The 17,935-nt window shown below is 38.3% G+C and overlaps 1 protein-coding gene across 1 annotated transcript in view; it reads left to right on the top strand.

Annotated features, from left to right (window-relative positions):
• The window catches only part of DOK6 (docking protein 6), a 417,153-nt gene extending 407,474 nt beyond the window's left edge, over positions 1-9,679 (top strand). Inside the window, exon 8 of the mRNA XM_007189942.2 lies at positions 1,897-9,679. Within this exon, the coding sequence (XP_007190004.1) occupies positions 1,897-2,036 (140 nt within the window). The 3' untranslated portion in view covers positions 2,037-9,679. The remainder of the gene's footprint in view (positions 1-1,896) is intronic.
• Positions 9,680-17,935: the final 8,256 nt, after the last annotated feature.

Genomic DNA, 17,935 nt, shown 5'->3' with positions numbered 1-17,935 from the left:
GCATCATGTCAAAAGGCCACCTCCTTAGGGAAGCCTTCATGGACTGCCCCCTATGGATGGCCATGCTGGATAGAGTTCCTCATGGCATCTGTCTCTTGCTGTGGGGATGCATTTAACATGTATGAATTTAATTGATACACATTGATTTAATACTCAAAAGCACCATATTATACCATTATTGTCAGCCAGAATGTGCAGATAAGGAAACTGCGAAACCCAAAGACCAAGTAAGTCTCTCAAGATCAGTTACAACGAGTTAGCCGCAGGGGCAGCGCGTGTGCCCGGAGCTCTGACTCCTAAGTGCCCAAGCTGATCTCGCCTCTAACGGCCAAACCCTCCTGCCTACCCCCAGCTTCATCTTCCTCATTGCCTCCTCAGGGTCCTACAGCAAAGAGAAGACACACTTAGCTGAGATTTTATGAGAATTGATGATGGAATTTAATTGGACCCTTGAATCAGCTGTCGGTCCAATTACTGAACCAGTAAGGAGATGTGAGAGACGGCAACGGCAAGGTAGCCCTGCCTGCCTCAGGCCTGAAGGAGCACAGAGAGGACATGGGGTTTCAGGACCCTGGGAGAGGAAGGGAAGGGAGCAGAAAGGTCTGGAAGCTCAGAAGCAGGAGGCTGGGTGGCAGAAGCACAGGAGCAGACCGGACGGCCTCAGTAGGAAATGCCCAGGCCTCTCCTCCCTGACCTGCTGCTGAGTCTTCATGAGAGAACCAGGCCAACAATGAAACTAAAATGATTTTTATCTCAAAAGCAAGATTTTGCTCTCACGACTTTTTAACATTAAGAGGTTCTACCACTTTAATTACCTTTTTATTGCCCAATGCATTTGCATTTCCTCCCTGGATCCCAAGCTTCAGACTCGACACGGATAGATTCCGAGTCACCAAACCACCTGACGATGAAACTGGCTTTCAGTGCATGACCTTGCGAAAGAACGCCAGCCCCACCTGAGGAGACTGATGACATGTTTGATGTTTCTGTGTTAACAGATCATCTTCCCTGGATTCCTCGCCATAGAGACGAGAAAAAATATAAACCAAACTCAATACATCTCTTGCTTTGAGTGAAATAGAAGCTCTGAGAGGGCAGAGCACACTGTATTTTTTCTTCTCTCCCCACTGAGCTCATCCATTAGGTAATCATCATTCTCACGTGTGAAGAACAATTACTGACTGATTAAGAAGGATGGGGAGACCCCTGGGAAGTTCACCTGAAGCCCTAGAACGCATCTTTTCTCCCTACGTTGTTAGCATTCTGCTAGTTTTCCAGTAATCATTTCTAGATTTTGCATTAAACAAATTTCTCGTCGCAGGGGTGCATCTGAACTATAAAATCATAGAAATAAATTTCCTATAAGACTTAACTGTGAGGCCATTTTAGTAACCATGAAGGTTTATCGTTTGGGTTAACCATGTCATGAAGTGGGCTCGGTTACTCACAAACCCGCCAGGAGAAGCCAGGGCCTGGAACGCAATCACTGTGAAAGCTTTTTCCTGATAATTGATGGTGACGGGTTAGGATAAAGTGTAGTTTGCCTGCTCAAAAGGTTTTTAAGAAGTATGTCATTTGCTTCTGTACGCTGAAAAGTGAGTATCAAAGAAAAGAAAGCACTTACAGGTTCTCCATCAAAAACAGCTTTTTTTTTTTTTTTTTTGGAAAAGCTTTTTGTGCTTTTGTTCCAAAGGTTGAAGGAGAGTACAAGTCTGAGATCCCTAGCTCTCTGGCATCCAGAATTTTTGAGAAGACACACTAAGGAAATTATTGAGCCCTGCATACATTTTTAACTCACCAAGGAACCAGGCGCCGTTTCTCCATGTTTACCTACTCACCTCGCGCTTTTCGGAGTCAGTTTCTTGGTACAGCTCTCCTTCCTTTTTCTCTCTCCAGGTCACGGGTTCGGGGCCTCGAAGATGTCACGTGCACAGACGTTTCCCAGCTACGCCTCGGAGCAGAGCGAAGAGACGCAGCCGTCCTTGTCCCGGTCCAGCAGCTACGGCTTCAGCTACAGCTCCAGCCTCATCCAATGACACCCAGAGAGATGCTGAGACCAGAGAGACAGTCTGCCCGGACCTGCCTGGGGGCCTTCGCGCCCTCTGCCTCGCGGAGGACCAATTGCAGGGAACATTGAAATGGGTCGGGTCTATCCCCGCTCCCAGTGGAAGGTTAAAAACTGGAGTTCTGCTTCCTTGATTCCGTGGCTAAGTTCTTTATTTATTGAGTTTCTTGCGGGGGAGTCTACGTTTTACAAAAATAGAATCCAAATCGTCTGAACAGTCATTTAAATAAAATCCTTTGAGTCTGACAGTAGCAGAAGCCTGGGCAGGGTGAGAAGTCGCCCACGCTGGACCGTACCTGGGTGAAGGCATTGCCCCTGTCCTCCTGGCTCAGTCCTCCCACCTGAGGAGAGGTCTATCCTTAGACAGAAAGGTGACCCACCACAAGCTCTGTGGCTTGGAGGGTTTCGACAGGGACAAATCCAGTAAGCTCTACAAATGGCATCACAACTTTCCGTATAAATAAGCCCAGTGACAAGGAAACACGCCCACGAAATTTAGAACACACTCTTAAGCAGGGCCTTGTAGCTCTATTCTGTGTGTGTGCTCTGTGTGTGTGTGTGTTGTGTGTGTGTGTGTGTCTGTAGACAAATATAGATATGGATATTGCTGTATCCATCTATATCTAACAAGTATATATCAACGTGTGCTGAGAGTGACAGGATATGCTCACTTAAATTGTTGAAAACTGTTATTTGGTGCATTAAAATTAAGATTGTTATGTTGAATAGCTATGTTTAAAATAGTGCTGTAAAAAAAAAAAAAAAAAGCTTCTTATTAGCAAAGTATTCATGTAGTCACGTCTGCTCCTGTGACAAACAGAGGTGACGATGTGAAAAGGGGGACCACTTTGGAAGCAAAGGAACCAGTCTGGCTGTCCTGCACGTCACGTCACTGCACTGTCTTTCTGTTCAGTAATCCCTTGTGGGTGACGATGTTTCTCTCTTTGGCCCCCTCTGAGCTACGTGGGGAAGATTGGGTGTGATCCTCGACTGGCTTTCATTTACCCTCGAGGAAAAGAAGGACTCTAAATGACAATCTGTTTAAGAAAGAGATAAAAGTACAGTTTAAATGAAATCAGATATTTTGCAGTCAGGAGACCAACAATAGGGACAGGACTGTAGGTATCATTTTATGTGTGACAGATGCTGTTCTCAGAGAGCCATCAGAGGCTTGTAATTTACTGTGTAACCAGAATTGGCTGGGCTTTACTTTCCTTTTACTGGATATGGGTTGGCTGGGATTATAAGAGAAAATGGATCCAAAAAAAAAAGTTTTTTTCATTCCTGAGACTAATGACAAACCTACTAGATTTAAAGGGAAGTGGTGATTTCCACGTGAACTGGGGAAGTTTTTGGCTAATTTGGGTCAACATAGATATTTTTGCCCTAAGTTTTGGAGTTTACTCAAGTAAAAATAAAATCATTCTGCCCGAATTATCTGATGCCACGTGCCTAAGATGGTCAGCTCATAAATACTCCAAAGGTGGATTTAAAGAACAGCGAGCCCAGGTCATGTAAGATGAAAACCTGATATTTTTTTCAATATCAAAATTTTTTTAAGCTTTCAAAGTTAGTCTGTTGAAAGGGTACCTTTTTTGCTGATCTGTGATAAGACTTTTTTTTCATCCATGTCCATAGCTTGAATGCAGTCACAATTCATTGTGGAGAGTTATTCGTGGTAAAAGCAGTATTCAGTCCCTCCGTGATAAATTTGCACTTATAGCAACTGCCTAGATTTTCCACATCTCTCAGATAAGTCTGAAAATGCCCTCAAGATGCTAATCATAAGAGTTAATGTGGCTGTGAAAAATAATTATCCTAAGCTTTCAGGGATAAAAAGAAAATTACTCAAATGCTCTGCACTGTGAATTTTGCTGACACAGCATAAGAGCGGATGACTGGTTCCTGACGATGATACAGCCTTCCCTGAAATCCCAGCTTTCAGGGTTGAACACCTCTGAATTACTTTTAGCACATGGCATTTGCTTTTGAAATGCCGCGAGTGAAACACACCAGAGCAACTCCCAGCTGAGACCATCTGAGCACAGCTCCCAGGGGTGCCGCGCTCAAAGCAAGCCTCTCGCGGCTCACTCGGTCGAGTTGTTGCTTACAGACCACAAGTTTCTACATGGAACTTAGGGGGACAGATCCTCAGGGGTCCTGGTATATGTCTCAGCTTTATTACTGTGCCAGAAGCACAGACAGCGGGTCCGGGGGGATTCTGCTAATTAGACGAGTCTGCTCTTGTGTCTGTTTGGTGGGAGACATGATTCCTGCATGAAGTAGTTTCCAGAACACTGTTTGCTTGTGATCATTACCAGTGAGTGTAACTGAGGGGGTCCCAAAGATCAGGCATAACCTTGGGCCGGTTCATTCAGAAAATAATGTCATAAAAAAGAGTCAGTGAGAGAGAAATTTCCTTCCCATGTCCTTAAGCCAATCTCATCACAATGAGAATAATGCTGTAAAAGATCTCGTGATAAATTTTTGGAGATTTATTCTAGCATACTCCTCTAACTATACCTAAAATTGCAACTAAGTCAAAATTGCTAAATGAACAGATAGGAGAATTTATAGTAACCTAATATACTTGGCATAAGGCAATGCACACTGTAATCAGTGACAAGCAGATAAATATTCTGCAAAAACCAAAGATGAAAACTTACTGAACCAGTCTGCTGGAAGGTCATAAAACCAGCACCAGTGGAGTAAGTAGAGTGGTCCTAGGCGTGTATCCAACTCACTTGAGCTTGTAGGTTTTTGACTGAAGATGCCTCTACGCTTTGCAAGCATTTTTCTCCCTTCAGTAATTGTGTTCTTCTTTAATATACATGTGACTTTTTCATTGTGAGGGAGTGACTGCTATGAACCAAAGACATCTTTCGGCTCCTTCTGAAACTGACTCAGTCAGCTTTCCATCCAGATGTAGACCAGTGGACGAAGGTGGTCACAGTTTCCATATCGAGTTGGAAGAAAGCAGTGGTCAAGGAACCCAAGTCATAAAGGATCTTCTGAGAGCAGAGAAAGCCTGGAAGACGTACACATTTCATGGAAAGATTACCTAAAGGGATTTATTTTTTATGTCCCCAATTTTTTGTTCTGATAGTATTAATTGTTGTACACGTGACATTATAATTATGTAGAAAAGTACAAAATAACTTTGACCCAATGGTTTACTATTCTGGTGGGAGGGAAAAGAAAACACTTTTTTCTCTTAGTCATCAAACAAATAATAGGCACTCAGAACTAATTTGTTTATGCAATAAATATTTATGAATCAATAGGTTTTGGCCACTGCCACAATTTGAACTTAATGAAATAAGAAATATATATTTACTTATATATTAAGGAAGATGTGGTTTGATAGAGCATGTGAAATAAAGTGAAACGTATTTATTAAAAGTAAACCTCACCTTTTCCAACAAGTAGTAACTATAGTACTAGTCCTGGTATCTTGTACAATTTTCCTCTGTCTTCATTGGGCAATTATGTTTGAAAATAATTTATCACCTATAAAATGGTTAACCACTTATTCTTTCTGTCCAGTATAGAAGCAGTGGACTGATAAGTAACTTTACACTGTTAGTAGTTTCTATAAATCCAACTTATTGCATGTGGTATCTTTATAGTAGATATTAAAAACATCATAAAAATTGATGTCTGCCCCTCATTCTTTGGCCAATATCTCAGAAAACTCGATAAAAAAGCATGATTACACTACTCCCTTGATTATTTGAGCCACTTACTAAAATTGACCATTAATGCTACCGTGAAAACAAGCTAAGAAAATTATATTCTTGTAAAAACATTGTAGTCCAGATATGATTTTTACAACACATACAGCACAATAAATGGGCAGTATACATTTAGTGGGGCTGAGCTTAGGCCTTTAACACTTTGTGTTTTATAGCAAACATTCTACTAAAAACTGCTCAAAGTGAAAATTATACATTTTCTCCAAATCTATCATGTCTGTCAATACCTTACAATTTCAAACTGCTTTATCAATCATTAACTATACTTTATAATCCCGGAAACTTGGCCTTCTCAAAATAGATAGAACTTTGCCACTAGACCTGTGTTAATAATTATAGTAGATGATACACCACACAAATGAACTTCTAGCCTATGAAATTTATGGAGTGCAATTTCCCATGGACGGGGTAGAGTAAGAGGAGGGGGACTAGTCAGGAGGGCAACAGTTTAGATAAAATTACAAAAACTCCAATGAAGTGTCCAGTGTTACACTGGGACTCTGCTGTCTTCATATTCTGACCTCAGTTCTATGTCACAGACATGGCCTTCTTTACTAGTTTCACCTCGTACTAAGTATGCAATTGAAAGAAGAAGACATCGGTTGTATCAGGTTTTGAAGTTACCACAGAAAGACAACACGTATCAAGTATGCTTCCTTCAGTTTAGTGAAAATTATTGCACACAAAAGAATGTATCATCACAAAACACCCATGGTTAAATGTCTCTTTAGTGACATGAGCATCAGTTTCGTATGGTCAACCTCATCTGAGTTTCAACACGAAGATGTACTAGCTGTGACACTGGCTGGGGACTAAATAAGAGGTCAACAGCCTCACATGTGAATTCTCTATCAATGTATTCAAAAGATTCACCCACTTTTCTTCTCTGAAACGACCACAAATGCTTCCTTTTTTACTCGAGAATGTGAATCTTTGTTGTATCATTTCTACAATTATTACAACTAGGTGAGGCATGGCATAGTTCATAGACTCTCGGGGAAGTATCATGAGATGTTGGACACATTTTCTAAATAGATGGAATGCTAGCTAGCTCTGAAAGCAATCACGTAGAAGAAAATTTCCGCTTTATGTTCTGCTCAGGAGAAAACCAAAACCCGTGGGTATTGTAATTTATTCAAAGGTAAAGAAATGGTCAGGAATAGTTTTGCCTCATTCCAGGCTTCTAATCCAGGAATGTTTCCTTGACGCCATGTCATCTCCCAGTTAGGCATGGTGGGAGCCGAGAAATACCACATGGCCTCTAAATAAATAGGCCCTTGTACATTTAAGGGTTTCTTCCAATTTTTTAGATGTTCCTCACCCTTCCTGGATTCATCACCACTATATCAATAGAAAGGCTTGATGAGGCAATTCATTAGACTGGTTGTAGGTCATGAATGATTAGGAGAAGTTGTATTACTCCTACACTGTCTTCGAGTTCTTTGTTGGAAATTCAAACTTATTTATCCTAAAGCGATAGTTGAACAACTATAAAAAAATTAAGTAGATGTCTATGTTTTGTATTCCTGCTACTTCAGCATATTATAATTGTGATTATTATTTTGAGGATCTTTATCATTCTGTAGCACTTTCGTTTAATTATTTATGGCATTTGTCACAACTTAGATAATAATATCCAAGCTACATTTTTTTTCATGTGAACTCAAAAAGCTTTCATTTTCAATTGAAATTTGGGGAATGGCAATTTTTACACTAAAATACCTTACACATCAAGTTTTTTTCTTACACACTTCAGTAGACAATTATTTAAATTAACTTTAGATAAATAAGTTAAAATTACTAAATAATATGAAAACCACATTTTACTTGTGATTTTAGTATATTTTTCCCAGTTGAAGATTTTAACATCTTGTTAAGATTTAAAGGAGAGGAAAAATACATTTTTAATTGAAATATACCAACTTCCTTCTAACAATTCAGCTTAATAAGTTTTTATTTTACCTCATCTTCTATGTCTGCTATCCTAGTCCATATTCCATATTCTGGTTTTAAGAATGAGTGGACTAAAATTTTCTATAGTTATTTTGGTAAGTTTAGTAGTTGATGCAGTTAACTTCCTCAGTCTGCTCCCTGATTTTAGGACAATTTTAGACTTAAAGAGAACATAAAATCAATCCTTTTTGTAGACACAGAATCGTGGGTCAAATGGAGCAAGGTCTCCACACCGTCCCTGTAGTTGTGTTCATGTTGGAGTTTGATTGTTATCTTAACACTCAAGTGATCCACACCCTCATAAGAGTTGCTTATTTTCAGGAATCAGAAATTTAAAAACCCAAATTAAGGAGAAAAAGAAAATTGAGATGATGATTTAAAAAAAAATTTTTTTTAAGTCACCACATGATTTCTCTCAAAGAAAACATTATGAGAGGGTTTTTATGGTGTTTCAATATCATTAACTCTTTGAGGCTGAAAGGCAGGGAAAATGAAGAAGAAAATGACAGAAGTATCTTGATATTAAGTATGAATCAGAAATTAATATGATATAGATCAATATGAAATAATTTGATTAATAAAATTGAGATTTACATATATATTGCATAATTCAAAGAACAATGCTTTTTCTTATCAAAAAGAAAATATATATATAAGTGGGTGGAGTTGGGGGGAGATGGAGTTGCAAATTTTTGTGATGACCTGAAGTAGCAGATTCTTTCCCAGTATAAGACACTATAATTTTAGTTATAGCCAGCACTGTATAAATCACAGCAACAAATCAGTCTACCCCTTGACAATAAATGAACATGAAAGCAAGAATCATCTTTACTGCAGATGACAGGAGAACTCCTAGGGTCTGCAGGGGCCCCAGTTACTCTCTCCACACAAGCCCTAACACACACACACACACACACACACACACACACACACTTTTGACTACTTACCTACACTATATATTCCACTGTAATACTTTTTCCTAGGTCCACACAGAATTATCCCATCTTATAAAATCCTTATCCCTATGAATCTTCAAAATATATTAAAATTATGTGCTGTATGTCTGCTTTCTGTAAACTCTTTTAAATTAATTTATATATACTTTGTGAAGTCTTATACTGTACATTGTAAACAAATGTCATTTGTCATTGATTAAATTTATTGTTTATGAGTACTTTGATAAAAATAACTTTGGATGCTAGGCCCCTGTTAAGAAATAAAATACCCATTGCAAATTTGCTTCTATTGGAAAATATGTGATTTGACATTCTTTATTTTTAATCACAATCTATCCCAGATAAATAATAGTTCGGGGACATCTGGACTTAAATACTCGTTGGGCCACCTTTGGGAAGGGAATGCAAAGAAATAGCTTTCCCTGGAAAGTAAATGTGAATTTCTGGCAGAACAGAAAATATTATTATAATGTGGCAATAATAAAATTAGAAAATTAAATTATTTTAAAATCTGTCTGTGTGATTTTTCCCCTTGGTAAAATACATGAAATGCATAGTTCAAGAATTACCTTCTTCTGAATTCATAGTTTCTATATATCAATCCTTAATAGATAAGACTTATTAATGTCTTACTCATAATTCTAAGAAACTTACAAATGATATTGCTACCAGAAGGAAAATTTATACTGTGCAAGATTAAATTTCCCCCATCACTTAAAAAAAGGTAAAGCAGTTCAAAAATACTACTGTACACCACAACTTTGCATGACTGAGATTTTGAATATCTAACTCGATGGTTTTTACTCAAGAGTTGTTTAATATTGTTGGCACTGTAATATTATATGATTTCCTTAATTTTTGTTATTGAATGATGAACTGTAACTATGTAATTAAACAGAATTCTGGCGATCATATTCTGCTAACCTTTAAAATGTCAATTATGCCTTCACTTATTGGCTTGCTATTTTTAAAATAAAGTAAAAGAAGGAACACCCTTTATTAAATGTAAGGTTACTGAGAATTTATTATGTATTTCCAGTGTTTTCCTCACCCTATGTTATAATAGAATATAATTTTTATTAGGTTGACTATGGTTTGGTGGAATCATAGAATATTAATATTGAAAATGACATTGGTGGTCAACACATTTTCTAATGAAGTCACACCCAAAGTTTTTAAGTGGCTTTCTCAGTGTCACACAACTAGAAAAAAGTTTTTCCTCCAGAACTATGCTCACCCTCTAATAAAAAAAAGAAAATTATTAAAAATGAACATTTGGTAGACAAAGATTTAATATCCAAAGTGAAATGTGTGTGGTCATGACTGTACTAGACATCAGTGGCTTCTTTATTATTTTCCATCCCATGATATAGAACCTTTGTCACTTGGATTTAGACCACAGAACCTGTTCCTGAAACTTAATCTTTAAATATTAGCTGGACATATCTTATTACTTTACCAAGTTAGTTGGGAGTATTTTTCCTTTTAGAGAGTCATGTCTTTAAAGAAAGGGTGAGGCTTCCATAGTATCAGAGAAATCAAAATGGGTGAGGAAGCTTGGGTCAAGCAGTCAGTCCTAGTGCTAAAATGTCCTGCTCCAAGCAGGTCTGGGCAAGGTCATGAATTTGAAGAAAGCAATGAAAAATGTATGAGTGCTTTCAATTCTGTGCAGAAGGTAGAAGGATGGAAAATACTTAGGGAGTTGCAATGATGATGCAAACACTCATTCTTTCTAACTGCTGAAGGAAATACAGCTTATTCTGGATATGACTTTTCTGTGCTAATTTCATAACAAATTGGTGACGTGAACTTGATGGATTTTTCTTTCCCTTTCTGTCACTATTAAAATCACGGGGATTATATTTACCGGGGAAAGGGTCTTTATGAAAAGTGCAAGGTTTGTGTAAGTTTAGAGCTGACATAAGAGAAGATATTTAATAAATGCATGTCAGAGGGCACGGCCCAATAGCAATTTTATGCTATTTTTGTAATATACAAAGAAAAGCAAAATCAAATAACTCCCCAAAATGGCAAAACTGCTATCTTTATTTCCAAGTTATTCAAGAAAAATATTAGGCAAATATACCTAATTTTGATATCCATATGGTAAAATTTTAAATCAACGTTTGAGCAAGAACTGGATAGAGTATCTAAATATTCATGGAAACATGAATTATCCTAGTATCTAGGTGTTTTAGGAAATCAGGCTGCTGATTTATATGATCTCAAAGGCTAGTCAGTGGCTAAATACTTACTGAACGCTTGATATTGACAAAACATGAGTAGAGGGCACCCGGTATCTCTTGGCTCTTGTTCTTGCCTCCTTTTAATTACTTTTGATACACAGCAGTGCCAGGAGGGCACTCTGATGGCAAAAGGCTATGTGGCTTTCCACAGAAGACCTGAGATGGCAAAAATGAAGGAGTAAGGGAGGGAAGAGAGACCAGCCTCATCAGCTTCCTAAATCCCTTTCTCAAAGCTGTCTCTGCATTTCTCTCTTCCTCCTCCCCCTCCTTCCCACCCCTCCCCCTCCTCCTCCTTCTACTTTCTCAATCCCTCTCTTTTTCTCTCTTTCTCTCTAAATAGCTAGGCCTCACTTTTTTTAATCACAGGAAATTATTAGGCAGCATAGTCTAACATAACTCCAAAATTACCTCTTGCTATTTCTATTCTATAAATTCTGTTAAACCAGTTTTTCTAAAATTCCCTATTCCTCTCGACACAAACGTGTACATAAGATGAATATGCACTCGCCATCACTGTCTATGTATGTGTGAATTACAGAAATCTGTTCTACATCTCTTATACTCTTCTGAATATTTGCAAACTTTGATTGTAAGGTAGCCGAAAGAAAAAAAATAGTATTTCAAAATTCAGTTTAAAAAACATTAATTGAATCTTCTAAGAGCTGAGAATTCACAAGTGAGTAAGACTTGGATTCTCCTTTAAGGAACTCACCATTTAAGGAAAAGAATGCATTTCAAGTCATGAAGTAGGTATATCCAGTCTAGCGCTGTTCAGCCAATGTCGCTTGACTTAATAAATTCCTTTCTTGTTCCAATATCCATTAAAAAATGTTTTAGGTTGCCTGCTGTTTCTGAAGTTTATAGTTTTTTAACAAATGTAATTCTATTTCAGAGACCTAAATAGATAGAGCCTGATGTCCAAAACAATAAATATTAAGGTCATTAGCAGAACTAATCCATTTCACTCACTCTAACTATAGCCACCTCACTGTCAGCAAAATCATCTAAAGTAAAAATGCCGCAAAGGATGTATTGTGAATGTTCTGCTCAGCTCCGCACCCCACCCTCCTTCCCCACCATCTGGCCCTCTTTCTCAATACTGAGAGAGGCTGGCATTCTAAATTCTAAATTGCATGGACCATTGTGAGCACTAAGAAATATAACTAAAATGAATCATCATAAATTTAGAAATTGTAAGTGGGATGACTAGGTATTATACAGGAAAGATTGTCCACTGCTACTTTTAATATTGTACACAACTTAGACTTATTGGTGGTGATATCTGATATCTCAGGTAAAATCAACATTGCATATAGTACAAATTATTCACTACATACGTGAACAAAATGTAATTATTCCATCCTTCGTGTGACATTTGTCCTTTCCAACTCTTCAATAGAGATGTAAAATGTATACATATCCAAGAGGCACTATTCCCCAAAAGAGATGTTATATTATGATGTTTGATATTTTAAACAATAACATTTATATGCTATACTTAACTGTGTGTTGTAGAGTTTGGGGCATTATTTTTAATGTATCAGAACATTATGAGCTCTCAAATAATTCAGGTCACTGCTAAGAACTCGAGTAAAAGAGATCATCTTTGTCTTTTTTGGTTCCTGTCTAGACACCACCTTTTCTTGAAGCTTAAATGACATGGGATTCTTACAATAATAACTGGTGGTTATTATTAATGTTGTTCCCTAATCTGGAAGTGATGGTAACAGGTCTTGGGCAGTAATGGGTTGTTTCTTAGTCTAACTTAATAGAAATATTCAACTTCAACACTGCTTCTATTAACATGTAAAGAGAAAGAGTTTAGAGTTTTAGTAGAAATTGTTCAATGATCTATTTAGAAAAGCTTTGCAATATTTTGGTTTATGGCCATATGGAGTGAAGAAGCTATAGGGCTACTCTGACTTGGGTCCATTGTTCATGTTAAAGTGACTCTTTCACACATTTATGAAAGCATATAACTAACTAGCACTGTGTAACGGGCCCTCAGGATGTGTGGACCTCCTTTCTCAAGTTGCCATTCTGTTTTGTTTATCTTGTTTTGCATTGTGTGTTTTCTTCCATGAAGCCTAACATTCGTATGTATATATACACCCTGATCATGCTGTTACTGCCTTGTTTCCTCTTACCCATGCATTCTTCTGATTCTCATTTACCTTCTGTGCAACTAATCCTTAAAATAAATTTATACTGAATACATGTAACCAGGGAAACACTTTCCTTTGACTTGCATTTATTCCCTTTTAGCAGCATCCAAAAAAAGTCATGAAGTCTGGTGCCTCAGACTGTATTCTGGGATGGATGGGTGTTACTGACAGTTTCTCTGACTTAGTTTTTGCTGACTGCGTAGACTTGACACATTATTGTCTCCTTGTGGCTTGAGATGGTATGTCTCTTTACTACCTTTTGCTTCTTTTTGGACTAAAAATTTTATAAGGCCTGATGTTGATCTGAACAGTCAGGGAAACTCAGTATGATCGTATGATCTCATACAAATCTTCAGATTGTATTCTACATTTTATTTGTGCTCAATTTTCATAGACAATAAATATTTTGTCATGTGGATCTGTGGCCCATGAAAGTGGGACAAAAATAAGTATGGAACAGAGAGAGTCAGATGGGTCGGAATCCAGTGTCAGGCCACCTTAGTGAAGCATCACAAAATCAGGACAAAGAAACAGGCCAGAAACCAAGACAGTAGAAAATACATATACTAAAAGTACGTTGGGAAGGACTTCCAGGTTTAATGCCAACATAGAAAGAGCTTCACAGTGGCCATGATTACAACAAGAAAAAGCCGAACAGACTAAAAATCAGTGACTTTCCTTGGATCTATCAGAGAACTGAGGTCACAAGGCAAACCTCCACTGCATAATCTGCAGAGACAGACACATCCAGACAGCTACAGCAACCAATATCTCCTCACCTGCAGCAGAAGCTCTGAGGCCATCAACTAATAGGAATACCTACATGGTGAGCTGGACGAATTGCTGAACATAATTGTGGACTAAGCGTGAGAAACTCATGGGAACCATAGTCTAAGAGGGACCCCGAAAGCCACCAGAGTCTCACCACGAGGATCCAAGAAAGGTTCCCTCATGGATCTGGCCAGGGAAGGGGCAGCATCACCACTGTGAAATAAGCCAAGAGCCTTCTCAGTAACAAAGACCTACGCTCCAGAGGGAAGGACTTTGTCAGAGCACAGTTCTCAAACCTAGTCCCAGCTCCTGCAGCCTTCCTGTCTCACCTAAGAAAGAAAAACAAAAATCATAATCATAATAACATAGTTAACAGTGGCCAGGCTGTCATGGAAGTAGACTGGAAACTCTGCAGCCAGGGATTGGGGTAGAGGGCAAGAGGGAAAGCAATTCCGCCGGGGAAACATCTGTGAACTTAACAAAGTCATAGGCTGAGACTGAATCACACAGTAGTAGAACACCCTCCCCCCTCCCACTTGCCATCACACCAGTAGGGGTCCAGTATAATCACAGCAGACTGCAGACAAAAGAGCTGCAAGAGGGAAAATCTCTCCGAGGAGTACCTAGGAGTACTTGGTACATTTTTTTCTTTTTTCTTCTTTGTGAAGTTTCCCAGGAAGGGAAGGGGGCACATGTGAAGCTCTCAGGACGCACTTTGTGACTGTGGCTGTGTACGGGTGGCGAGCAAAGTGCAGGTCCAGGTAGAGGCTCAGGTAGAGAAGAGGCTGGGATATAGGCTGTGCTCAGTGTCAGGAGCAGCGAAGAGGACAGCAGAAAATGCCCGAGACGCTGCCGGGAGCATTCATCCCAGAGGAGCCCGAGGTCTCCTGATCTCAGGAGTTCCTGGGGTGGGGTGAGGGGTGGGGGAGAGGATGGAGGGTCCTTGGATGGGAAACACCTGGGCACCCCAGTTGCCAGACGCCCTTATTCCAGACTTGTCAGTAGGCAGTCTGGTCCACACCATCTTTCAAGCAAACCCCAATCATTGTCAAGGGCTCCCAACCCTCAATCTGAATCACAGTGCGCTGAAGTCTCACCCCAAAGGCACAGCCAGCTGTGGGGACCAGGCTCTGGGCCAAAGGACATGCAGGGGCAGGACTGACCAAAGCCAGGGTGGGGGTATGTACTGCACATGTGTGGGCCGAGAGTGTGTACACTTCCAGAGCATTCTGGGCCACAGTGAGGGCTCCTGGGGGCCAATCCAATGTCTGCCATGGTCCAAGCCCATAGCTGGAGATATATAGGACATGCTAACACAATTCAAAAGAAAGCTGGAGCACCTGTTTAATTTTAGACAGAGCAGACTTCAGAACAAGGAATGTTATCAGGGATAAAAAGGGCATTACATGTGACAAAGTGGTCAATTCTCCAAGAAACACTTGTATGTTCCTAATAATAGAACATCAAAATACAAGAGGCAAAAGCTGATAAAACTGCAAGGTGACATAGACAAATCTATAACTGTAGCTGGAGACTGCACCATGTCTCTATCAGCATGTGATAGATCAAGCGGGGAGAAAATCAGAAAGAATATGGGTGACTTGAACAGCACTATCAGTCAGTTTGATCTACTTAACATTTATAGGATATTACATCCAGCAGCAGAATGCACATTCTTCTCAAGCTCACATGAAATATTCTCCGAGGTAGACCATATTCTGGGCCATAAAACACACCTTAATAAATTTAAAAGAATAGAAATCATACAAATAATGTTTTCAGACTACAACAAAATTAAATTAGAACTCTGTAAGAGAAATATAGTAGAGAAATCCAAAAATATAGAGAGGTTTAAAAAGCATTTTAAAATAACCCATGAGTCAAAGAAGCCTCAAGAAAAATCCAAAAATATTTTAATTAGATAAAAATAAAAATACAGCTTACCAGAGTTTGTGGGATACAGTGAAATTTATAGCATTAAATGCCAAGACTGGAAAGGAAGAGAAATCTAAAATCAATAACCAAAGCTTACACCTTAGGTAACTAGAGAAAGAAGAGCAAAATAAATCTAAAGCAAGCAGAAGAAAGAAAATAATAAAAATTAGAGCAGAAATCAATGAAATTGAAAATAACAGAAAAAAATCAATGAAACCAAAATCTGATTCTCTGAAAAGAGGAAAAAAAAAATTAGTAAGGCCAAGCAAGGGTAGTCAAGAAAAAAAGAGAGAAGACAAAAATTACCACTATCATAAATAAAGAAGGGTCATCATTATGGATAGCCAATTGAAGAAACAATTGGATGTTAAAGGGTAATGAGGGAATATTGGGAACAACTCTATGCTAACAACTTGATAACAGATAAAATGGGCCAATTCCTTGAAAGGCATGAACTACCAAAACTCACACAAGGAAAAATAGATGAACTGTATAGCTCTATATCTATTAAAGAAATTGAATCAAAAATTAATAACCTTCCAAAGTGAAAGTACCATCCTACCAAAGATTTATGGAAAAAATAATACCAATTCTCTACAACTCTTCCAAAAAACAGAAGCAGAGAAATCATGTCTAACTCATTCTATGAATTCTATGAAGTCAGAATTATCCTAATATCAAACCAGATAAAACATTGCCAAAAAAAAAAAAGATAAATATCTCCCATAAACTTAGATGAAAAAAAAATCAACAAAATATTAGCAAAACAAATCCAACAATGCCTAAAAATAATTTTTGTTATCAGCTAGGATTTATTACAGTTATGCAAGGCTGGTTCAACATTCAAAATTCAGAAATGTAATCCACCACATCAACAGGCTAACAAAGAAAAGTAATATAATCCTATCAATTGAAGCAGAAAAGACATTTGACAAAATACCACGTCCATTCATGATTTTTTAAAAACTCTCAGCAAATTCAGAGAAAAACTTTCTCAACTTGATAAAGAACATCTACAAAACACCCACAGCTAACACCATACTTAATGGTGAGAGAAGGCAGGAATGGACTATCTTATCACTCCTATTCAACATTTTGCTAGAAGTCCAGGCTGCCACAATAACACAAGAAAAAGAAATAAAATGCATAAAGACTGGGAAGCAATAAATGAAACTACCTTTATTTGCCGAAGACATAATTGTCTATGCAGAAAACTCCAGAGAATCTACCAAAAAAACCTGAAACTAACAAGTGAATACAACAAGTTAATAGGATACAAAGCATACAGGTCCTGTACATATTTAGTTAAAAATACACCTAAGTACTTTATATGTATACTTTTGGTGCTGCAGTAAACGACGCTGATTTTTAAATATCTAATTCTGATTGTTCATTGCTGGTATGTAGGAAAGCAATTGACTTTAAAAAGAATATATTGACCTTTTATCCTGTTACCTTGCTATGAAGGGGAAGCTTGTAAGAGGTGTCTGTGAAGCTGCTGCCACTGAATACCTATTGCCTCTGCGGTTCTGCAGCCAAACATGTGGCAATATCTGGGGTGACTTTTGGTCTGCAGGGTCAGCAGTCAGGAAGAGCTGGACATGCAATAGAGGGGGGTAAAGACAAGCTGGAACGTGCCAGACCCTCTCCATCCTCCCATCAACATTGTCCTAAATAACCTACACAGAGCAATACCCAGTGTCCCACATCTCATGCAAGTTCCATTTTAGCCAATTCTAACCCATAACCACATTCCAGGACTTACAGTTCCTCTGTTAATCCAATGGACCAAACACAATCTGGCACACAGTTTCTCTGGATCTTTTTGCCTCAGTTGTCAATTTGGATAATCATATTTAACTTGCCTATATCTTAGAGTTGTTTTAAAAATTAAATGGGATAATGTAAGAAATTTCTTTGAGAATTATAGTGCATAGTAAAAACATATAACAATATTTTTGTCAATAGCCCAAATTTATAATAGCTAGCTATTCATTAGCCATTGAAATGATGATCAAACAGACATCTAAGATTATAGAAAGGCTAGAAGAGTTTTGTATGTCTCTAGAAGCTATTGAGCTATTACATT

This window comes from Balaenoptera acutorostrata, chromosome 13 (genome assembly GCF_949987535.1).
Source record: "Balaenoptera acutorostrata chromosome 13, mBalAcu1.1, whole genome shotgun sequence".
NCBI lineage: Eukaryota > Metazoa > Chordata > Mammalia > Artiodactyla > Balaenopteridae > Balaenoptera > Balaenoptera acutorostrata.
This window is presented reverse-complemented; position numbering and strand designations above follow the sequence as displayed.